The 25,284-nt window shown below is 42.1% G+C and overlaps 1 protein-coding gene across 4 annotated transcripts; it reads right to left on the reverse strand.

Annotated features, from left to right (window-relative positions):
* LOC308697558 (stonustoxin subunit beta) lies at nucleotides 1-24,062 on the reverse strand. Of its 4 annotated transcripts, none has more exons than XM_081376879.1 (8): nucleotides 23,816-24,062; nucleotides 23,366-23,482; nucleotides 15,916-16,016; nucleotides 3,346-5,039; nucleotides 3,144-3,170; nucleotides 2,846-2,890; nucleotides 2,194-2,725; nucleotides 1-1,441 (listed from the first exon to the last, which is right to left on the reverse strand). In XM_081376879.1, the coding sequence occupies exons 3-8, from the start codon at nucleotides 16,013-16,015 to the stop codon at nucleotides 813-815; spliced, it is 3,027 nt and encodes a 1,008-aa protein (XP_081233005.1). In that variant the 5' UTR covers nucleotide 16,016; nucleotides 23,366-23,482; nucleotides 23,816-24,062; the 3' UTR covers nucleotides 1-812. The 4 variants fall into 4 exon arrangements, with proteins under 4 accessions (XP_081233005.1, XP_081233006.1, XP_081233007.1 ...); XM_081376880.1 differs by having other exon boundaries at nucleotides 23,751-24,061; XM_081376881.1 differs by lacking the exon at nucleotides 2,846-2,890.
* Nucleotides 24,063-25,284: the final 1,222 nt, after the last annotated feature.

A 25,284-nucleotide genomic window follows, 5' to 3' on the forward strand; every position in this document is an offset into this window, starting at 1 on the left:
GGGTTTGCATCTCTTCTCTTTATTCCAGAGCATTTGATGTTTTGTATTGATTATGAAATTGGCATGATACATTTACCTGACATAATAAATTGTTACATTTGATTATTCTAACTGACTTTGACATTATTTTCATTAAAGAGTTAAAAAGAATAGTCAAACATTCGCTCACATTTAATGATGCAAAGATATCATTAAAACCTTTTCATTTATGGAGTCAGATAAAATAACGAGAGAATACATATTCAAATGTATTGCATTTAATCAAAAAATAGGCCTACTTTGCCTCGAGAAAAGACCACGTAAAGACCTTCTGCAGTGGTCAGATGCCAGCTTTGGGCTGATCGAGCGCGAGCTTACACCCATGCAAAAATGTCTTTTAAAAAAATAAAAATAAAAATTAAAATATGCTGACAAATGAATACACTTTAATTGATCACCACAACCCCTTTTCATTTAAGGTTCTTCACAGCATCTTTGTTTTTGGAATTGTTCATGAAGATGCTGTCACTACTTAAGACGTTATCTGCAAAGATTGCTCTGATTGCAAGACAAAAATTTCCAGAACCTTTTGAAAAAGACAAAAACGTTACCGGCACAGACGAAGATCTTTCTCAAGACTGTTGGACATAGTGAGCATAATACCATGGTAATTAATTAATAGCTCTAGTTTGGAATTATTTGTGGTTTAGATTATAAGAATATATTTATTTTTTCTACACAAACAGACAAAATTTCAAGCTATTGAAGCCATTATCACATTTCTGGCATCATTAATTATAAATGCTGCTGAATATACCTGTCATGTTTTAAGTCTACACATTAGTCTCAAGTGAAGCAATTAGCACAATTCTGGCATCTTCTGCTATGTCAATCAGAATTTTTCTCAGCATTGTTGAGACTGTCATATAGGACATCCCTCCTCCCACCACAGAGCCAAGAATGGGTATGAGGCTCACAACAAACATAAATACATCTTCAGTCAAACCCACGGATGCAGAACCCAGTAAGGCTAATGTTGAATTTGGATTTATCCCACCACGCAGAGGTGACTTCATCAGACTCTTCAGTTCCTCAATGGTCTTTCCAGATTTCTCACAGAGCTTCTGCAGGGATGGATCATCCAGACCAAATGTATTGTAGTACTTTTCAGTCTCTTTTGTGACACTGGCTAAATCCACAGCAACTGAAAGACCAGGAAGAGGAATAGCAGCTATACAAGCAGACAGGAAAGCAACTTTTCCAATGTTTTTCTCTAGGGCTTTCTTCTTTTTTTCAATAATCTGGAGTGTAATAATCTGCAAAGCCAACATCAGCACACGTCTCTTATGCTCTGGAAGCTCTTCCTCCATCCTCTCCAGCAGCTGATTGAAATCATACTTGCTGAGCTCAAAGCTAGAGATCAAGAACACGACAGGATCCTCTATACCGATCTTTCTCAGACCTATAGACAGAAACAAGAAAGGAATAAATAGATGACTGCTGTGTATTATATAATTATCAATGTCTCTTAATACATTATTATTTGGCTAACAGGCTATATTGTATACCTAAATCATTAACAGTATAATAATGACTATTTTTGAATAGACAAAATGTTTATTCAGTACAGCAGTTTTAATAAAAATTTCCTCAATTTAATACATTAATTATAAAAGAACTACTAGAGGTATCATAAGAGAATATTGCAGCATTCCTATTTGCAGAACTGCTTTAAGATTTTCTGTTACAGCATCTAAAGAATGGAATTTACTGCCAGTGCATTATAGAAATTACTTACTGTTCTTTTTATTGGTTAGTTGAAGGTCAAAGGTAATCATAGGTGTCAACACTGCTACAACTCTTTACAGATGTTTTACTTTTTTGTGCTTTTATATTGTGGTTTGCGGTGTATTATTATTATTATTATTATTATTATTATTATTATTATTTTGGTGGTACTGGTTTGAGTATGTATAACTTTATGTGACAACATGTTTTATTTTATTTTTAGATTGCTTTTTAAAGAACTGGCCAGGGACAACAGAAGAAAATTTGCGTATATTGGCCAACTCTGGCTCATTTATAGTTATTGTTTCTGTTGACTTATAAGCACTGTCCCTGTCAAATAAATATATATATATATAAAAAAAAACTATATTAGAACGTGCTCTCTCTGCCAAAATATTGTCTTGTCATTTAACTAAATTAGCTTACCATTTTCACAATCCTCTTGAATGGTATCCAGTGCATTTTTCTGGTTAAAGTTCTTCTTCCTCTTTTCAGCATTAATGCATGAGTCAATCTTAGATCGAACAAAATAAAACTTTTTCCCCATGTTCTTGATCTCTTTGGCCAGCTGAGTGTGGCATTCTCTGAACCGATCTGAAGCAATGATGATGAAAAAATCATAGCGTTCAAACTGAACCAGTCCAAGATACTCGCTGGCTTTAAAGTTTGGTGTTCCAATACCAGGAAGATCCCACACTTTCACATTTTTGTATTTAGGGTGAAGGTAAACTTCAGGCTCCATAGTGGTTTCTACTAAGCCAGTTTTAGCAGAGCCTTCATCTTCATCCCCTAAACCCCTGAATGCATTGACAAACGTGGACTTTCCAGAACCTGACTCTCCCGTCACACCAATGTTAAGTTCTACAAGATCCTGCTGTTTGAGGTATTCTTTGATTGTGTTTATCGCTGATGGGAGATCCTGAGTAGATATGAATTCTCTGAGATCTTCCAGTTCCTCCTGTGATACAGTATTGTACAATAATCATGCATGTTTTAAATCATGTTTAATCATGTTGTAAATACATGTTTTATAAAGCTGACAAACAATATTTAATTATCTTTTCATTAAAATGTTTACATTTGCATCACTCAACCAGATTCCTGTAGCCAATTCTGTAACGACCTAGTGTAGACAAATTATGCATTTTTAACATTTTAAACATGTATCATAATCAAACATGTGATATCTTTGACACAATTATATATTATATTTAATATCTTTGTTTCACAAGATATTTTGGTCACCTTTGTATTGTAGAAGTCCTAGAGTAGTGAGCTCAGGTAAAAATCACCACTTTTGGATAAATCATCTAAAGCAGCATTAAATGTCTTTGCATTTCCAGACAGATTATTTAGTGTTAAATCGGATATCTTACCTGCTCTCCTCTGATCCTTGTAGTCCTCTGAAATAAACATGACATAATAACTAACATGCTTAAAATTAACAATAACTTAGTTAAGTTGCATATTACCGGATACATATATTACAAATGAATACTGTTACAAAGTGGCAGAATTGTATTGTGATAATTTGTGATCATTCCCTTTCGTCTGATATTTTATGATTGATCATCATACCTCTCTGATAACTCTGATGACATCACTGTGCACGTTGTAGTTCAGTTTCCCCACTGCTGCACATTTAATCTCATACTCAGTGTCTGGACTGAGATCTGTCAGAGTAACTGTATCTTGACTCGGCAGCACAGGCTGAGAATTGTAGCCTGTCTCTTCTTTCATTCTGTACAGCAACCTGAGCTCCACTGTAGCAGGACATCGTGGAGGTACCTTTAAAACCACATGGCCATCTCTGACCTGTTCAACAATTGGAGTGGCTGGTTTTGATGGAGGAGTAAAGCAAACAGCTTCATCACATCCATTTTCATACAGGAGAATGCAGGAACCTGGATTATTCCCCATTTCTTTTGATGCAATGATAAACCTGGATGGTTTTCTGTCTTTTGAATTGATCAAGCTTTTAAACAACTTCAAGTTGCTCCTCATTGTTTTTTTTATTTCAGGAGTGAGACATTTATTTTGCTTGGATTTAATGGTGCTCTCATTGTAGTTTCTCCTTGATGAAGGACTCAGGTAGTCATTTTGTTTAGAAAGGAGAACATCTGACTTCTCAAAGGATGTAAAAGTGTAGCAGACCAAATTTTCAACTTCCAGATCCATCAAACATTTATCTAGGTTGATTTCTACCTTTGCCCCAAAATCATTCAGTTGTCTGAGCAAAGTTTTAATCACATCTGATTCCTTTTCTTTCTCTTTCATCCATTGTTCCAGATCACTTCCACTGAATGGAGACTCCTCATGCTCATGCAGCAGATCAATCAGAGCTGTATCCTTTTCCACGTCCCCACGGATTTTTGGCAAAAGAATCCCAAGTTTCTTCATGAAACTCAACTTGTAGTTGCAACAATTTTGCTTCATGTTTTGTATTTTGTCATTAAACGCAGCAAAAGTCAAAGCAGGTGTGTCTTTTAGAAGGTCATTGCATTTCATCTCAATTGCACTTAATCTCTCAATGACTGATTCAAAGGTTTTCATTAGATCTGTGCTGATGTTTCTTTGAGGTTTTGCAGCTCTCGGATGTAGTTTATCCAAGGGATAAAGCCACACTCTCAATGGCACGACCAGTTCTTTGTTCTCTCCCAATAACTTTGGAAGTTCAGCATAAATCTTTAAAGCATCTTCAAGAGAGGATGGATTAGATGGTAACTGGAAGTCACCATAAAATGTGCAACTGAATTTTTCAACTGCAGTTTTCTGATTGTCATTCATGTTCAGATTGATGTTTGCGCCTACTGAAATGCCCTTTAGTTTATCCAAGGCAACTTGTACTTCTCCTGCTATTGTCTTTTCATTCTCTTCTGATGAAACTTCTCTATCAAACACAAAGCAGGCATCTGCCCCATACAGCACTGCAGTCACTACATGTGTTGCTGCATCATTCTCAAAGACCTCATGGTGAGTTATATTTGCAGACGCCAAATGGTTCATGCTCAGTTCTTCAAACTTAGAGGTTGAATGATAATGCAAGGTCAGTCTTTGCTGTTTGAAGGACGTCTTGGTGTCATTAAGGTACTTTGCAGCTCCACTAACATGAAGGAGTCCACCTAAAAGACTCAATTTCAGACAGCTGTCAATGTTTAGTATGTTAGATTTGTCTTCAATGGAGTCTGAAGCTGTGACTTTAAAATCTGTATTGATTTGGGGACGAGTGCGTATGCTCTGCTGCAGCTGCTCTTTATCCCAAAGTGTGATTCCTGTAATAAGAAAAAGGAAAGCTTTCTTACTTTCAACAATTACAAATAAAATGTATGTCTAAAACTCAAAATATTAAAGAGACATGATCTACTGTATGAAAGCATATTTCTCTACATCTTTCGATTGATTGTATGTCTAAAACAATAGTTACGTTAGCAAACTATAAATATGTTAAGACACGTGGTGGTGAACCTTACTGTCTATATTTTGTCTAAGATTTGTTTTTATTGTTGTTTACTTTCTTTTCTGTTTGAATAATTGTGTCAGATTTTGCCTCAGTTTTCTTAATAAAACGTACTCGGTTACTAATGTAACCTCGGTTCTCTCTAGAAGAGGGAACGAGTATTGCGTAAGTAGCTTACGCATCGGGAAAGTCTTCTTTCTTCGAGATCTGAAGCCAAAAAATTATCCTTAATTTTGTATTCATTGTCAACGCAGTGCAGCAGCCGACAGACCTAGGCAGGCTAAATAAGCGTGCTCATTGGCTGCTCGGCTGCAACTGCTTAAGCCTATCGGTGAGCGCTCTGAACGCGGCAACCAATGAGGGCGCTTCGCGCCCTCCACACCCTTCTAACCGTCAGAATGGGCGTGGCCAGCGTGTATATATTCAGCGCTCACAGGCTAAAATTCTGGTTTTCGCAGTCTGAAGCGCAAAAGCTCGTGGCGCAACACGGCAGGTTACGCAATACTCGTTCCCTCTTCTAGAGAGAACCGAGGTTACATTAGTAACCGAGTACGTTCTCTTACGAGAGGTTCTCTCGTATTGCGTAAGTAGCTTACGCATTGGGAACCCTTTGTCAACGCCGTGTGCGCCGAGCATCCAGCCCATGAATCCCAGGGGAACCGGGGAAAACACTCTGCTGGGAAATGTGGCCGGTCGGAGAGACGGGCCAGCGCAGTACATGCACTTCATGCAGCATATGAAATAGAGCGCCGCGGCCGGTCTATAAACATAACAGTACAAACAGTAGGGCCGGCGGAGCGAGCCCATACAGCACATAAGCACTCATAAGGGTAGGAGAAAACGACATAGTCGGTCTCACATGAAGAGAAAAATTCCCGCGCGGCAGAGAATAATGCGGGCGGCCAGCAGCGCGGGCCAGCACCGATAACAGCGCGTAACGGGAAATAGGAAACAGAACGGATCAGCCGGTCTGAGTCAAACACTTCACCCTGAGTAGTTACCAGAATAGCGCCAGCATATGAACGTAGTCTGCACACGGGAGCTGGGCAGAGCATACATGTCACTTATACTGACAATATTTTTGCCTGTAGGGCAGGAACTTCCAGGTTATAAAACCTCACGAATGTTGACGGGGAGGCCCAGCTCGCCGCCATACAAATGTCGTGGATAGAAATTCCGCTGGACCAGGCCCACGACGAGGCCATGCCTCTAGTGGAATGGGCTCTGATGCCCAGAGGGCACTGCAGGTGTTTGGAGGCATAAGCTGCTGCTATCGCGTCCACTATCCACCTGGACAAGCTCTGCTTCGAGGCGGCAAGACCTTTGGTGCGTCCGCCGAAGGAAACAAAGAGCTGCTTTGAACGCCTGAAAGCGGCGGAGCGCGTGATGTAAACTCTCAGCGCCCGGACAGGGCATAGGAGGCTATCACTGTCCCCACTATCGGATGCTGGCAGAGCCGAGAGGGAAATAACTTGTGCCCTAAACAGGGTTCCAATCGCTTTGGGGATGTAACCGTGCCTCGGTCTGAGAATGACTTTCGAGTCATTCGGCCCGAACTCGAGACATGCAGGGCTAACAGATAGCGCGTGCAAATCACCCACTCGTTTGACTGAAGACAGAGCTATCAGAAAAACGGTTTTAAGCGACAGATACTTTAGATCCGCGGATTCAAGCGGTTCAAAGGGAAAAGCCTTTAGGGCCGCCAGGACCAAGGACAGATCCCACGAGGGAACCGAGGGGGGCCGCGGGGGATTCATCCGTCTAGCTCCTCTGAGGAAGCGGATAATGAGCTCATTCCTTCCCATTGCCCGGCCGCGCGTCGTCTCAGCGAACGCTGTAATAGCGGCCACATATACTTTGAGCGTGGAAGGGGATCTGCCCTTTTCCAACAGCTCTTGTAAGAAGGAGAGCACCTGCGGGACCCCGCATGCGCGCGGATCCAGGTTTTGAGTAGCGCACCATTTAGAAAACACCGACCATTTAGACGCATAGAGCCGTCTCGTGGAGGGGGCTCTCGACTGTGTGATCGTGTTCACGACCCCTTCTGACAGGTCAACGGGTATCCGTTGATCACCCATGCATGCAGCGACCAGCGCTCTGGATGGGGATGCCAGATCGATCCAGCGGCTTGGGAGAGGAGATCCTTTCTCACCGGGATCGGCCACGGGGGTGAGTGCGACAGCCTCACTAGCTCTGGGTACCAAGTTTGGTTTTCCCATCGCGGGGCTATAAGCAGCACTGAGTGGTGCGTTTCTCTGATCCTCTAAATGACCTGTGGCAACAGGGAGATCGGAGGAAAAGCATACAGCGGGAGGCTGGGCCATGTCTGGGACAGCGCGTCTTCGCTCTTCAAATAAAACTTCAGGCATTGAGCATTGTCTTTTGACGCAAAGAGGTCGATTTCCGCTCTGCCGAATAGGCGCCAGAGAAACTGGACTGTCTGGAGGTGCAGAGACCATTCTCCCGGGGGAATGTTGTCCCTGGACAGTCTGTCTGGACCGACATTCAGGTGGCCCGGTACGTGCGCGGCTTTCAGCGAGCGCAGCGAGCGGTAAGCCCACACGAGAAGGCGTTCTGTCAGCCTGCACAGATTCCTGGATCTGACACCGCCCTGTCGGTTCACATAGGATACCACGGACATGTTGTCCGAGCGGACTAGCACATGGTGATCCCGTATGAATGGGAGGAAGCGCCTGAGCGCGTTCTCGACCGCTATCATCTCCAAACAGTTTATGTGGAGGCATTTTTCCCGGTCTGACCATAGGCCAAAAGCCGGTTTGCCCTCGAACAGAGCGCCCCAGCCTGAGGTGTAAGCGTCCGTCGAGATAATTTTGCGGTGTGAGATAGCTCCCATTGTCACTCCCCGCTGGTACCAGTCGGCCGCTAACCAGGGCTTCAGAGCTGAAACGCAGCTCTGAGTCACTCTGATGCGAATACCGCCGGAAGCCCATGCTCTGTGAGGCACTCGGGCATTCAGCCAGCATTGTAGCGGGCGCATTCGTAAAAGACCCAGCCGAAGCACTGCTGCGGCTGAGGCCACACAACCCAGTAGCCTCTGAAATGTTTTGAGAGGTACGGTGCTGCCCGGCCGGAGAGACGCGGCCAGGCGTCGAATGCAGCGCGCGCGCTGTGTCGACAGGCGGGCCGTGTACTGATATACCTGACCGTCGAAGGCGAATCTCAAGAATGGCCTGTGACGGGGTATTATCAGGATCTGAAAAGCACGCGTCTTTTAGATCGAGAGATATAAACCAGTCCCTCGGGCGAATTTGCGCGAGAATTTGTCTGGTTGTGAGCATTTTGAACGGTCTTCTCATAAGAGCCTCGTTCAAACGTCTCAGATCCAAAATTGGTCTGAGTGCTCCGTCCTTCTTGGGAACGAGGAAATAACGACTGTAAAAGCCCGACTCGCTCATGGAAGGGGAAACCGGTTCCATAGCCCTTTTGCACAGAAGTGTAGCTATTTCTGCTCGAAGTAGATGTGCTACTTCCCCATTCACTCTGGTCTCGATACGCGCTTCAAAGCGCGGAGGGCGGCGAGCGAACTGCAGAGTATAGCCCTGTTTTACTGTGCTTAGCACCCGTTCTGATGCGCCTGGAATAGTTTCCCACGCTTTTGCGTCTGCAGCCAGGGGCAGAATGGCCTCCGGGCTCCGATCGCCGCGCATCGCGGGCTCGAGAGCTCGAAACGGAGGGGCGGGCGCGGCGCGCGCAGCGCGCGCGCTCTTGGTGCTTAGATACGGCAGATTGCACGCAGCGATAGCTGGCCGTTTTACACACAGTGTCCCGGTGGCTTTAGACGGGGAACATAAAGTGTGAGGCGCGACGCGCGATGGCGGCGTCGGGGCGCAAATGTTCGTTAGTATGTGTGAGCGCTCGAGGGCGGGCACAGGAGTTACATTCAGGGGCGGGCGCGGCGCGCGCGCTCTTGGTGGTTAGATACGGCGGATCGCACGTAGCGATAGCTGGCCGTTTTACACACAGTGTCCCGGTGGCTTTGGACGGGGAACATATAGTGTGAAGCGCGAAAATGTATGTGTGAGCGCTCGAGGGCGGGCACAGGACTCACATTTAAAACATGACCGGTCGTGCAAGGCCGTGTGACAGAGCGGGCAGTGAGTAGGTGTGGGCACGGAGAAGTGGACACGTGACCTACTTTTAACACTAAAGCGGCTTTTGCCTGCTTCATGAGAGTGGGCTCTGTGAGAGACACGGGATGTATAGTGCTTGTGTACAGGGGTGAGCACAGAACGTGGGCACATTCACTGTACTAGAAACACATACGGCGTCAGCCGTGCAACCAGACATTATGCTCTTTTGACATTTTTCTGGGTTGCCGTGAGAACGGCGGATGCACGCAGGCGAGCGAGTAGATACCGGCTCGTTGACTGCGGGGTAAACAGCTGCAGTAGCCGTGGCAACGGGGACTGACAGAGCGTTAAGCTTCGACGGTGGTCCAGCCGCAGGGCTGCGGGATTTAACCGTCTTTTCTTCTCTCGTGTTTAGACGCTCAAAAAATACTCGAGCACCCTGAGAAGGTGTGGTGCGAGGGGCGGGTTCGCTTTCTGTAAGTAAGAAAGACTGGCCGCGAGCTCGGAGAAGCAAGCAGCATAAATTTTATTTTCCCCGAGAGCTGGGATCGAACGCAGGTCTCTCGCATGAAAGCGTATTATTCTGCCACTGAGCCACAGGGGAATCACATAGGCTTTCAGTTAGCGCGAGCATATAAAAAGCGACCTCATGTGTCGCGTCGGCGTTCGTTTGCAGGCGAGCGTGTGTTTAAAACAGGCTCGTTTACTGCAATAGTAATATTTCCAGTCGCCTGAATTTAAGAGGGGACTGAGAAATGTGTGAGGATTGGCGGTTGTCCAGCCGTAGCGAGACTAACACACTCTCTTCTCTTTTCGCCGGTGAGTGAGGCGCGCACGCTGAACGCTGCTCGTGACCGTCCGCTTTGTCATCCCTTGAACGGCGCAATCTGCACGGCCCAACGAGGGAGAGAGCGGGCTTGTTTTCTGTATGTAAGAAAAACTGGCCGCGAGCTCGGAGAAGCGAACAGCATAAACTTTAACTGCCGCGTGAGCGGGGACCGAACCCGGGTCTCTAGCTTGACAGTCTAGGATTCCGCCACTGAGCCACAGGGGAGAATACATTAGTACGCGGTTAGCGTCATCATGTCTTGTGACAGCGTTTGCTTGCAGGCGAGCGTGTATTTATAACAGGCTCGTATACTGCAATAGTAACAATTCCAGTCGCCTGAACTTAAGAGGGGACTGAGAAATGTGTGAGAATGGAGGTTATAGTCCAGGCCACGGCGGGACGAAAACACTCTGTTCCCCTTTCACCAGTGACGCGCGAGGACGGAGTAGCTTTCTTGTAACGTAAAGAGAGCTCAGACCGTCCGCTCCTGCCATCCCTTGTGAGCGGCGCAGTTTGCGCGGCTCGAACAGAGGGAGAGGAAACTCGCTCCGAGACCGTCCGCTCCTGCCATCCCTCGTGAGCGGCGTATTGCACGGCTCGAACAGAGGGAGAGGAAACTCGCTCCGAGACCGTCCGCTTCTGCCATCCCTCGTGAGCTGCTCAGTTTGCGCGGCTCGAACAGAGGGAGAGGAAACTCGCTCCGAGACCGTCCGCTTCTGCCATCCCTTGTGAGCGGCGTATTGCACGGCTCGAACAGAGGGAGAGTACGGGTATCTATCACATTCACCTCATCTCCTGACGCGGCGGCGGCGCGGGCAGAGCCGGCGGTTGAGCGGCCGGGAGGGAGAGGGCGAGAGAGAGCTCGAGGGAGAGGTTCCGGCGAGCTCCTCAGTCACAACAGTCTCCGGTGGTCGCTGCGAGCGGCGCTTCTTATTGCGCGGCCCGGCAGGGACAGGCGGAGCGACAGCTTGGTCGAAAGCTTCAAGTCGAGCCCGCAGGGTCGACATTGAAAGCTCTTCGCACTCGGAGAGTGCGGTGGCGGCGTGCCCGCGGCCCAGGCGGAGAGCGCAGAGAGGTGGCGGTCTCCGTTGCTGAGCGGGGCGCGGCACGAGCCGCAAAAACGAGGCGTTTTTACAAAAACGCCTCGTGCTCTTTTAGAGTACACACAGAAACAGTAATAATGTAAAGGATATGTCGCCGGATAGCGTAGCAGGCACGGATGGCTGAAGGCGGCGAAGACGGCCGGCTTCCTCAGGCGCTGTCCTAAGCTTGCTGGTCGCTGGTTTCAACGGCGGCGGCTCTCAAGATCCAGCGATGCGAAGAGCGTCGCTGAAGACAAAAAAATCAGAATTTTAGCCTGTGAGCGCTGAATATATACACGCTGGCCACGCCCATTCTGACGGTTAGAAGGGTGTGGAGGGCGCGAAGCGCCCTCATTGGTTGCCGCGTTCAGAGCGCTCACCGATAGGCTTAAGCAGTTGCAGCCGAGCAGCCAATGAGCACGCTTATTTAGCCTGCCTAGGTCTGTCGGCTGCTGCACTGCGTTGACAATGAATACAAAATTAAGGATCATTTTTTGGCTTCAGATCTCGAAGAAAGAAGACTTTCCCGATGCGTAAGCTACTTACGCAATACGAGAGAACCTCTCGTAAGAGAACTGCTGCTTTTAGGGTTGACCTCATAACCATTTCCAAGCCAGCGTAACCATGGAGTCCACAGAAGTAAAATGTAAGAAGTAAAATGTAAGAAATAAAATGATTTTGGTTGGAAATGAAAGTCGGGTTGACTGTCCGACGTTGGATGTTGACGTCAACTCGAATTTCATTTCCAACCAAAATCCAACATCTGTCTAACGTTGAATGTTGACGCCTATCTGACGTCGGGTTCTGACGTCAACCAGACTTTCATTTCCAACCAAAATGCAACCCCTGCAACCAAAATCATCCCCTGACTGATGTTACTACTTTCTACTCAAGGACCTAGACAGAAATGTAGTGGAGTAAAAAGTGCAATATTTGTATATCAAATGTAGTTAAAGTAAGTAAAGTTTCCAGAAAAAATAATACTCAAGTAAAGCACAGATGCTCAAAAAGTGTACTTAAGTACTCAAGTAAATGCACTTCGTTACTGTCCACCTCAGCATAAATGTAATCATTTGACTGAACTAAACTCACCTATACAGTGGTTACATGAACAAGGCTAGACAAGAGAAAATGAGAACATGAGGGCTATCTATACAAAGACTAATGACTAACAAGATACACCTGAATCTAATGAACCAATCAAAACGTGACACATAAGACATGTTCCAAAAACAAGTTAATGGAAATGCAGAAACGGCAGAACTGAAACTGCAGAAAGAGGCATCCTGTTTGTTTTCTTTATAATACAAAAGCACAACGTTTTGTTTGTATTGTGAGCGTACATAAACGTTTTTTTTAAAGTTGTTTCTGCTGTTATAAGGAGACAAAATCATTTGCCATTATGCCGATTTGTGTCGTGGAAGTCTAACTACTACAGTCCAGTGATGAAATTTGCATGTCCTGGAAATGGGAAGCCTCAGGAGCCGCTTCACTCACTCCCTCCTTGTGAAAAGGTGAAGTAGGCTCAGATGACAGATTACACTTTTTTCTTCTTCTTGCTCATCTTTCTGTGATTTCTTGAAAAAAACGTAATATTGAACTTTGTCTGTTTTCACCGCATGTTAATGAACTCTCACACGCAAATAATATAACAGCGTAGGCTGCACACAACATGCGAATGCGATATAATCAAACCAATACGTTTGAAAAAAAGCAGTTGCATTTTACTATACAGCATTGGTCAATCTATCAATTAGAGTAATAAATCAACAATTCCTTAATTTGTTAAGGTCCCCTTTTAAAGGGGACCTATTATGCAAAATTCACTTTTGTATGGTGTTTGGACATAAATGTGTGTTGGCAGTGTGTGTACACAACCACCCTACAGTGATAAAAATCCACTCACTCCTTTTTTTTTAATCCGCATAAATCATAAGCAGTCTCTCCAAACGACCTGTTTTCAGAATGTGGCTTTAGTGACGTCACTAAAGCCACAGGCCCCGCCCACGAGTGTTGACTGACATACCGTTATAACTTAGACCCGCCCTGATCAAGTTCACTGCGAGTTGTACACATCAGCCATTGCTGCAGCAATGCACTCACGAGAAGCGTCGAAGCATCTCCCAAGCGTTGATCGTGTTGTAGCTGGATGTATTCATTCACATATCTCTCTCTATTTACTCTTGAAATCTGCCAGCCACTGAAGACGAGATGGATTCATTTTGTTTTCAAAGAAAATGCTCCCTCAACTCTACAGAAATTTATGTAAGTTACTTATGCACTTCTTATACTGTTTACTCAGCTCTAACAGTGATTTTCTGAAGAAAAACTGATGCTTCATCTTTTGTGTGACATATAGGAAACTTTATTAAACTCATCAGTATATTTTGTGTCATCATTCAGACAATTCAGATCGTCAGACGGAGTCCTACAGCAGGCTTGCATTAATAGTGTATACAAGCAATGCCAAATAGGTTATAATCGTAATTAAACTAAACGATACCTGTTCCAACTCCATACAGCATATATTCTCTGACTCAGTAGGCATTTTTATATTCGAAATGAACACCATTACTGTGACTGTCTGTTTTATTATTATCATCTTTCCTGTTCGGGCTCTGATCGCGGCTGCTTAGGCTCCGCCCCCTGTGCCGTGAACCAGCAGCTCATTAGCATTAAGGGAGAAGCACTAAAACAGTGCGTTTTTCACAGACCCAAAAATTATGATTTAAACGTGCTGTAAATAAAATTCTGTTGGGTATTTTGAGCTAAAACGTCACATACACACTCTGGGGACATCAGAGACTTATTTTACATCTTGTGAAAAGGGGCATAATAGGTCCCCTCAGAAATCTGAAATCAGAAATCTGAGGTCTGAACATTTGGATGAGGGCTTCCTCATGGCTATGCTACTGCTGTAGGATCTGTGAACAACTAAAACCGCTGAATTATGCATGCCAGGCCAGTAATAGTGGGTAACTTCACTTTGTAAAGAAAGAAACCCCACGTGCCTGCGCACAAATGCATTCTTTTACAGAGCACTCGTGCCAAATGCACATGCCTATAGACATGTTTTCACAGGTTCATGTTTTTTTTGTTTACTCAGAGACGACAACGGTATCATTTTTAAAAATGTGCACTTTGAAACCCGTTTTCAAAAGTTTGCGTTTTCAGGCCCCCTAAACGGAGTTGTCGAATGGCCAAAACATATAAAATGTTTTGTTTTTTAGTTGAAAACGGTGTTGTGTAAATGTTTTAATTAGTCCATAGTTTTGTGTGTGTGTGTGTGTGGTCTATGTAAACCCTACATTATGGGGAGAAAATGTCTCCACAAAGATGGTAATATACACTCACCTAAAGGATTATTAGGAACACCTGTTCAATTTCTCATTAATGTAATTATCTAATCAACCAATCACATGGCAGTTGCTTCAATGCATTTAGGGGTGTGGTCCTGGTCAAGACAATCTCCTGAACTCCAAACTGAATGTCAGAATGGGAAAGAAAGGTGATTTAAGCAATTTTGAGCGTGGCATGGTTGTTGGTGCCAGACGGGCCGGTCTGAGTATTTCACGATCTGCTCAGTTACTGGGATTTTCACGCACAACCATTTCTAGGGTTTACAAAGAATGGTGTGAAAAGGGAAAAAACATCCAGTATGCGGCAGTCCTGTGGGCGAAAATGCCTTGTTGATGCTAGAGGTCAGAGGAGACTGGGCTGACTGATTCAAGCTGATAGAAGAGCAACTTTGACTGAAATAACCACTCGTTACAACCGAGGTATGCAGCAAAGCATTTGTGAAGCCACAACACGCACAACCTTGAGGCGGATGGGCTACAACAGCAGAAGACCCCACCGGGTACCACTCATCTCCACTACAAATAGGAAAAAGAGGCTACAATTTGCACGAGCTCACCAAAATTGGACAGTTGAAGACTGGAAAAATGTTGCCTGGTCTGGTGAGTCTCGATTTCTGTTGAGACATTCAGATGGTAGAGTCAGATTTTGGCGTAAACAGAATGAGAACATGGATCCATCATGCCTTGTTACCACTGTGCAGGCTGGTGGTGGTGGTGTAATGGTGTGGGGGATGTTTTCTTGGCACACTTTGGGCCCCTTAGTGCCAATTGGGCATCGTTTAAATGCCACGGCCTACCTGAGCATTGTTTCTGACCATGTCCATCCCTTTATGACCACCATGTACCCATCCTCTGATGGCTACTTCCAGCAGGATAATGCACCATGTCACAAAGCTCGAATCATTTCAAATTGGTATCTTGAACATGACAATGAGTTCACTGTACTAAAATGGCCCCCACAGTCACCAGATCTCAACCCAATAGAGCATCTTTGGGATGTGGTGGAACGGGAGCTTCGTGCCCTGGATGTGCATCCCACAAATCTCCATCAAATGCAAGATGCTATCCTATCAATATGGCTAAAGAATGCTTTCAGCACCTTGTTGAATCAATGCCACGTAGAATTAAGGCAGTTCTGAAGGCGAAAGGAGGTCAAACACTGTATTAGTATGGTGTTCCTAATAATCCTTTAGGTGAGTGTATATGAAATCCTTGAAAGGGGTAGATTTACGGTTAGGGGATAGAATACACAGTTCGTACAGTCTTAAAATCATTATTGCTATGAAAAGTCATAAAACACAAAAAAAACAAAACATGTGTGTGTTGGTACCTGGTATTAATGCATCTTTTCTGCAGTCATACAGCATGCCCAGTTGGAAGGGTCTCCCCAAAGCAGCAGTTTCAATTACATTCACTCCCACTGAATCCATACTAAAGACCGAGCACAAGAAAGAGAGAAAATGACAAGTGCGATTACAGTTACCAGCTATCAAACCATGTCAAAACATCAGAGGTAAAAGAATAGTATAATAGTCACACTCAAAAGTAACATCTTATTTCTTTAAATGTATAGAGTTCCATAAATTCTTTATTGCCACTGATTAAAGGTATAGTTCACCCGAAATGAAAATTAGCCCATGATTTACTCACCCTCAAGTCATCCTAGGTGTATGTATGGAAGCGATGCGTTTGTGTAAGAAATATATCCCTATTTAAAAATGTATAAAGTAAAATAACTAGCTTCTGGCCAAGCGAACATACGGATTTCACTTAAGTCTAAAGCACAAATTAACACTACACTACTTCCGACGTCACAAGTTGCGCTTTAGGCGTAGACTGCATAGAATTTTACTTTGTAACGTTTTAAATATGAATGTTTTTCTAATACAAACTTATCGCTTCGCTTCAGAAGGCCTTTATTAACCCCCCGGAGCCATGTGGAGCACTTTTATGATGGATAGATGCACTTTTATGGACTAAATTCAAAACAAAAACGGCCATTCACTGCCATTATAAAGCTTGGAAGAGCCAGGACATTTTGTAATATAACTCTGATTGTATTCATCTGAAAGAAAAATGTCATATACACCTAGGATGGCATTAGGGGTAGTAAATCATGGGCTACTTTTCATTTTTGGGTGAACTACCCCTTTAAGGTTCAGTAGCTGCCTAACATTTAAGTACAATCAACTTGGCTGTATAAGTAATTTCAATTTCAATTATATTAAACTGACTTCCTTGTAACTTGAATCCCATATTACTTATAAAAAGTTAAAATTGCTAAAATGATTTCAATGAGTTATTTAATGTAAAAACATGACTTAGTGATCATATTTTTTTACAGTGTACATAATGGTAAAATTCTCTAAAAATCTAATCGTTTGATGAACATGCTTGTAATTTTACAATAAATTAGAATAAAATCATGCATGTTGTCCTTGGTTTAGAATCCAGTGACTCCAGTCTTAAGTCATTATATTATGGTGACAGTTCCACATTTAAAAGATGAAATCTGTACATTACATTTTAAATAATTTGAAATTAATTTGAAGTAAATAAATACATTTGTCAATTTGAATTATGATTTGTGCAGTGTACATGACATCATTAATAAGCTTCACCCATAATCGTTTATTGCAGCTATACTGTATCAATTTATATTTTTATTCCATATTTAAAGGTATAGCGGAGGATTTTCTTTTTCCGGGTGGGTAGTGTAAACTATTGGTCCACCTAAGTGTCAATCATTCTGGTGATATGTAACGTAAGGCCGTCGTACGTGCTCGTCCCTTAGTTTTCGCTTTCTGGGCACTTTCAGGTGTTTATGTGTGGTGGTGAGCTAGAGTTACGATTTAAGCCATTCATTGAAGCTCGCCGTTTCACCGGGTCCTTTGAAAATGTCTGAGGGTCGCAAGAGAAAAAGTTTGTACGAACTGTATGAGAAGAAGAGAAAGGCCTCAGAAGAGAGAAACAAGATCAGAGTGTTTTTGGGAGATTGTTTCACACGATGGCGTGCGCTGAAAACACAGGTTGGGCTTCCCACTGATGCCTCAGTCGCGAAGTTTCTACTCGACAGGTAAAGTTTGGCATGCTATTTGGTGAAAAAGTGCAAATCTTCTTTTGGAAAGTAATCTTGTATGAGTGATGCCGACAGCAACTTGTAAACAGAGCGTGCACGAGGAGAACCTCGCACACGTTTAATAGGCGTTCCCTCTCGGGAGCATGTAGTGTGTTGCGCATGTGCATTTTTTCAAAAAGTGGAGAGGGCGGTTCTTATCTAAAATTCGGAAAGATCCTCCGCTATACCTTTAAAAACATCTTTACAGCAAGAAACAGTAACCATATAATCTCATATAATTTAATCTAAATTCAGCAGTAGGTAGTGATGTTATTGTGACTGCTGTTCTTTGTTGAAACAGAAGGCTAAACCTTGCTTAGTCTTCAGATTCAATATGTAAAATCTAAAAAAATAAATAAATAAGCTGAATGTAAATGTTGCAACCCAGGCTCACTGAAAATGCCTGTGGCGGCATTTCTGGCAAATTATATCTTGCACGTTTTGCAACACTTTTAAAGTGAAAGAATTTTAGGTCTATAGGTCCAAGTCCCTCATCGATTCAGTCTTCCATGTATTCTGTACTTTATAGTAATACACAAATTTACAAAATAAGCAGACACTGCAAGGCAAAGGTGCATTTTGTGTATAAGAGGCTGTTCTATGAAGTCCTTCAAAAGTCCCGTTGGAAGCTATTCAAATCTTTTATATATTTAATGAAACAGTAAAAATACATTGCAATTTCAACTAGTAGCATGTATCTTACCAAATTCTTAACACAGCAACAAGACATTTACAGAATTTCTGAAATGCTGAATTCTAACAAGGACCTACACTTTTCCATTGGACCAAAACAATGGCAGAGCAAGATCTGCTTTTTACCTTCATTGCCATAAGTCACCATCAAGAGTTAGAGGCACGAATGGCTTTACTACTGGATAATGTATATTTTTTGCATCAATATGCTAGTATACCACTGATTAAAGCAGCATCCCAATTCAGAGGCTGCATCCTTTGAAGGATGCATTCACAACGGCACAACTAAGGCTGTCCCAATTCGAAGGATCCTTCATATGTGGCCTCCAACGAAGATACAGCAGATGAATCCTTCGCAAACTTGCCCACCGGTGACGACAGGATTTTTTTGAGAGAAATTGCTGAAGGTGTGTCCTTTGAAGTCTGTGTCCTTCGAAGGATGCAGCCTCTGAATTTGGACTCAGCTTTCATCCATTTCTTTACAGGAACACACGCAACACCACAATAACTCAACCTGGAGTGCCCTCCAGAGGCAAATGGTTAAGGTTGAATTAACCCAAAAACATCACATATAGGCTATGTCCCAATTCAAAGGCTACATCCTTCTAAGGACTCGGATTTCAAAGGACATGCCTTCGAAGGCCATGAAGGTCAGACTGAGCATAGTTAAATGGGATGGTCCAGCCTGCTGAGGACTTTCCTTGTTGCCTAGCAACTGTGACAGCTGCCGTTGAGTGACTAACCTTTTTGCTGGACTTTTTTTCAAAGTTGTAATAAATTGAAAATTTAAAACAACTGAAAACAGAACAGAGTTCACAAACTGTCTACTTATATTCACTATGTCCATTTCTGTATTTTAGAGTATGAACTATACATAAACACATCTTAGTAAGATATGTCAACATTTGGCCTTCGAGCACGCCCTTCGAAGGATGATGCCTCTGATTTGGGACGCAGCTGTGTTCCAAAAAGGCCACATATGAGACCTTCCCTGCACCCCATTCATAATTTGATTCTGAATTGATGCATGACCTTTGCTATCATTCCCAAAACAGAATTCCTGAGTGATCATTTTCTTATTTATCAGTATACAATGCTTGTAAATTGTTCTAAATTATTTGTGACTGGGTTATGTGTGCATGGCACAATAGACCAATCAGAATCGCATATGCCAGGGCATCTGTAAGATGGCAGTAAAATAAGCAATTGAAACTAATTTGGTTCATTTTTTAAAATTTGTGCAGAAGACACAAGAAGAACAACACATTAAAAAGACAAGACAAAATATTAGCACATTCAGAAAATCATGCATGTGTGAAACTTGCTGTTTTAGGATGCTTGCCGTTTACACGTCTTCTCAAGCCCTGTACTTTGCCTTTTGCTTTTTTAAAATCCCATCTGGCAGAGGAAACTAAATAATAATAATAAACTTTGTTGCAGACCAGGTTCATGACAATGGTGTCCCCTGGTGGAACTGGATTTCAGCAGGATAATGCACCCTGCCACACTGCACACATTGTTCAGGAATGGTTTGACAAACTTGGTTTGGGAATTCAAGGTGTTGCCCTGGCCTCCAAATTCCCCAGATCTCAATCCAATTGAGCATCGGTGGGATGTGCTGGACCAACAAGTTCGATCTTCATCGTGTCCACCTCACAACCTACAGGACTTGAAGACTACAACTACACGTCTCCACATCATGTAGACTAAATTATGTCATGGTTTAACTTATATTCATCAGTAATATCAGAACTGTTTTTATATTACACACCCATTTCAGCTGAAATGGCCATTAACTGGGAAAAAGATCATGGATATTTCATTTATGATCATCAAGACATGAAACCTTAATTTTTGCATACATTTTAAGTTTTGAAAAAATGATTTGCCCTGCCCACTTTAAAGGTCCCATTTGTCAAAAATGAAATTCCCTGGCTTTTTCCATGATAGCAGAGGTCTAGGGGCTATGAAACTTCCATATAAGTTTCAAAACATTCAATGCCCACAGCCTGCATAAAGTAGCTGTGCCTTTTCACAAGCTGTTGTGACTTCCGTAAAAATGTGATGTCAGAACTTCTCAGTTAGCGCATTCAGTCCCACCACGAGCACTGCCCACCGTACCTCCCTCCTTTTGCCCAACCCCAGACAACATTGTTGCTGAGCAACAACAACATGGAAACATGTCGAGAAAATGCTGTTCAGTCGATGGATGTAGAGGCATGCAGTCCCGTGGGACCCAACGCAACAGAGAGGGGTGCGGGACTAGATGTGATGGCCGAGTGAGGGCGCGGGCGGTAAGGTAACTTTACTCGTGTAGCCTATGTGCGAGTTGCGGAAAAATAAAACGATTCACGGGACTCCCGCAAAATAGAAATATCTAAAATATAAAACATCTAAAAACAAATAAATTGTTATTCATATGTTGGACAAAAGCAACAAGAATAATTAAAGCTGCAAGCAGCATTTATCGGGGTTCAAGCAGTTAAGGCCTTTAAAGGTCCCGTATTATGCCCCTTTTCACAAGATGTAAAATAAGTCTCTGATGTCCCCAGAGTGTGTATGTGAAGTTTCAGCTCAAAATACCCAACAGATCATTTTTTACAGCATGTTTAAATTGTCATTTTTTGGGGCTCAGGAAAACGTGCTGTTTTAGTGTGTGCCCTTTAAATGCAAATAAGCTGCTGCTGGACGACCCAGGGGGCGGAGCTTCATGAGCTCGCGCTCAGTCTCTGAGGACTATTTCATCTCACAGAATGATGATAATATTAGAAACTCTCAGTAACGGTGTTCATTTCGAGTCGGACAATAATCCCTACAGAGTCAGAGTGCTGTATGGAACAGGTATAGTTTAGTAGTTTAATTACGGTTATTATAACATATTTGTCATCTGCTTGTATGTATCCATTATTTATGAATATCCTACAAGTCTGCTGTTTCGGACCAGGTCCGAATGATAATCAAACATATACTGATGAGTTTAATACAGTTTATTGTAAATCACACAAAAGATGAAGCGTCAGTTTTACTTCAGAAAATCACCGTAAGAGCTGAGTAAACACAGTAAGTTATAAGAAGTGCGCAAGTACATAAACGAATTTCGGTAGAGTTGAGGGAGCATTTCTGTGGGCGGAGGTTAGTCAAAAAACTGTTCTACTGACGTCATTAAAGAAGGAAGTAGAGGGATGTAGTCCAAACGGGCCGTTCGATGTAGGCGAATTCTGTTAAATAAAATATCTCGCTTGGCATTGAACTTTGAGCTTTATAATTTTACAGATATTATTTATGCTCTAACAGCAACATTACACACTAACTAAAGTTTGAAACATGGGATCACGAAGAACGGCACCTTTAAGGCCTTTAAGCACAAAAGCATCAAAAGTTATTAAGTCTTTTTTAGCAAGCATGTAACCACTGACATAATAGATGGAAAAGACCTTTTACAGCCAATACAGGCAATGTACCATAGGAAATATATGGTTTTAAAGCTTTTTAACAGTTATAGCGCCACCTATCATCCTATCTCCATACAATTTTGCATGCTTGTTAATGATGTTATGACACATATGCTCATCAGTTTTTGTGAAGTTCTGAGTTTTCCTTTAGGATTTATAGGCTTTTGAGTGTATTTTGCCACGCCCCTTTTCTAAATGACCCTGTTACAGCCACCCAAATGCAAAAGTTCAACTTTTTTTTCAATAATTATTGATCTAGAGAGTCCAGAGAATTGTCCTAGACTGGTTTGGTTCCGATCAGGCGAAAAACTAGGGACTAGTTCGCAAAAGTAGGTTTTGGACAAAATTCGACATAGTAGAACATTTTTGAGCCAGGGATCACAGTGGTGTAAGACACTTGAGTCTAGGACAAACGGTCTAGGAGTTATGAGCGATTTTGTACTTTTGGTTGCTGTAGCGCCACCTATGGGCCAATCGGGGTCATACTCTGATAGGTTGTCCCCAAATTGAGGCCTACCATCTGGTTGTCTCTAGGCCTTACGGTTTGGCCTGCATGATGCGTTTTACAAATCCTTACAATTACAATAGGGTTTCAGCATTTCATGCTTGAACCCCATATAAAACTAAATAAAAACTATTTACAGGCCAGAACGAGTTTCTATTTATAACATGTTTGCAGCATTGAGCAATGTAGCCAATCACAGACATATGTGTTGATTTCTTGAACGCAATGGCCAATGAGATGCATTTAAGATAGAATCCACTCACCGCTCAAAACCACTCACCACTCACCGCTTTTTGTTCAGTGCTGAATTCTGCATGCTGTCAAATCCTCTGATTATAACAAACGAAGTGTTGACATTATGACAGATTTATTGTGCAGTCAGCTTCATTGATAATACTGACATGTCAGCTTTTTAGGAATTATTAGTCATGCCAAACCATGCACGGAGTTACCTGCTTGCTTTTATTTTAAATTAACAGTGGTTTGTGAGTGTTTATGCTTTAATAACAAATAATTTATCACCATCATTACAGGTGTTTTATTTACCTTGTGAGCATCACCAAGCCACAGCAAGCTACAAGCATACATGACCCTAGTCACTTGTGGTTGGCCTGGCCGCGCGTCACTCAGAAAACAACATGAATATTAATTAGACAGGCTAAAATCGACCTGTTCTTGGCAGACCTCCTGAAAAAGGAGCTGTAAAAATACATTGAGATGGTTTTTGGTACTTATATCGCAAATATATATTCTTATGGACATCAAAACCTAAAATAAAACTTCAGAAAGGTGTACGACCTTTAACAAACTGCAATATTATTTTAGTTGTTACTGTGGCAATATAGCTTATTGTTGAAACAGCTGATATTAAATCTTAACCTTTAACACAGCTTTATCTGGCCCATTGTACTTTTACCCTATTTCAAAATATTGGAATGTAATAGCGCTTCTGGAGTTATTAGCTACATTTAATCCAAATAAAAAGTAACTGAATACGATAGAAAGGTCTTACCTTTTTCAGTCTCACTTTTGAGCTTCCGAGGACGAGACGCTGGAAGATTTAATATAGGCCTACCCAGAATAGAAGTGCGTAGTTTCCTTCACAGATGAGAAATTTACTGCTGTAGGCCTACGAATAGAAATTTTAAGTACATTCAATAAATCGAATTACTCGTATGTAAAACTTGTTTGATTCGTTGTAGATTTGTCTGCTAAAAAGAGAAAATAAAGCTTCTCACAAAGGCATTTCACAGCTGTTAAATAGGTTTTATTTAAATACATTTACATTCGATAATCATTCTGTCGGCCGGCCAAACTAGCCTAAATGAGATTGCTATCAAATGTAAAAATAGCTACATTGCAATAGAGACAAGTAGCCTAGGCGGCATCATTCTTACCAAATTCTTCTGAGCAATCCACACAGCAAGAATGCACTTATTGAAATGAAAAACGAATTACAAACCTAAACTTTTCCACCGGAGAGAAAAATGAACCACAGAAGGACGAGATCCACCCAAAAAAATACTTTCACTTTCACTGCTATAATCACCATAGTGACTAGAGGCGCGTTCATATTTATCCGGAGTAGGTAGTAATTTGTTGAAATCTGCGCATTATAATTTACTAACCAAAACGCAACAAATCAGAAAGTTATCAGAAAGGTAGGTGTGTGTGCGCGTGCGCGACTTGTCTCTGTTTACGTGCGCTCTGCACTCACATTAACCCCTTCAGACCTGATTTTCCCCCACTGAGCAACTTTATGTACTTGATACTTGCTCGTCTTCAATGTAGAAATGAATATAAAAATAAAATACATTTTTTTTTTGCCAAATAATATTTGATTCGATTTTTTACGTCTACTAGGCTAATGGACACCACGACTGAAGCAACATAAAAATCCTCATTTAACCACAGAGTTTGTGAACTAGTGTTGAAGATTTTAAAAAGAGCATACTGTAAGAATGAGCAATACAATTAAAATGTAGAAAAAAATATGTGTTTACTGCTTGTTTTGATGAATACATTATTTTGTGCATTATAGCACTGAGGCATCAGTGTGTGTGGAGGTTGTGTGAGTGTATGTGTTGCTGTGTATTCATTCATCTCACATCCACTGTTGCTGTTTCTCACTAAAACCAATGAATAATTAATGGACAGTTTATTGTCACTTTGAAGACATAAATAAAATCATATTAATAATTGTTATGGATGCAGACACAGGAGAGGAAGAATGATGGTGAATAGTGAGTTTATTGACAATAAAGGTGCAAGGTATGGCAAGCCGTTTTAACTTTTATTCATTTCCAGGATATGAATCCTTGATATCAACAATTCAATTTTCACTAGTTAAAATTATAATTCTTGATATCAGGAATAATGTTTCTACTAGTAACAATGGCAATTTTTGATATCAGGAATTACATTTCAACTAGTAAAAATGTTAATTCTTGATATCAACAATTTAATTTTAACTAGTAAAAACTATAATTCTTGATATTAACAATTGATTTTCAACTAGTAAAAACTATAATTCTTGATATTAACAATTTATATCCTGGGAATGGCAATAGGCAAGCCGTTTTGACTTTTAATCATTCGCAGGATATGAATTCTTGATATCAACAACTAAATTTTCACTAGTTAAAATGATTGTTATTGATATCAGGAATTAGATTTCTACTAGTAACAATGGCAATTTTTGATATCAGGAATTACATTTCCACTAGTAACAATGCTAATTCTTGATATCTATGGCAAGCCATTTTAACATTTAAAAGCTAGACTGGATATGTGTTGCAGATATCTGTAATTCAGTTTTGCCTAGTCAAAAAGAACATTTCAGATATCCGCAACTACATTCTTCCTATCCTTCCGAATAAAATAAACACCTTGCAAACACATCATTACAACTTTTGCACCAGGTGTTAAAGC

Source organism: Scardinius erythrophthalmus, assembly GCF_964197995.2.
Source record: "Scardinius erythrophthalmus genome assembly, chromosome: 10".
NCBI lineage: Eukaryota > Metazoa > Chordata > Actinopteri > Cypriniformes > Leuciscidae > Scardinius > Scardinius erythrophthalmus.

Coding starts and splice junctions, on each gene's coding strand:
- LOC308697558 (XM_081376879.1), bottom strand. CDS start 16,015: ATGGATTCAGTGGGAGTGAATGTAATTGAAACTGCTGCTTTGGGGAGA. Junction 3,171..3,345: donor TCATCAGAGTTATCAGAGAG/GTATGATGATCA, acceptor TGTTTATTTCAG/AGGACTACAAGGATCAGAGG. Junction 1,442..2,193: donor TCAAGAGGATTGTGAAAATG/GTAAGCTAATTT, acceptor TTCTGTCTATAG/GTCTGAGAAAGATCGGTATA.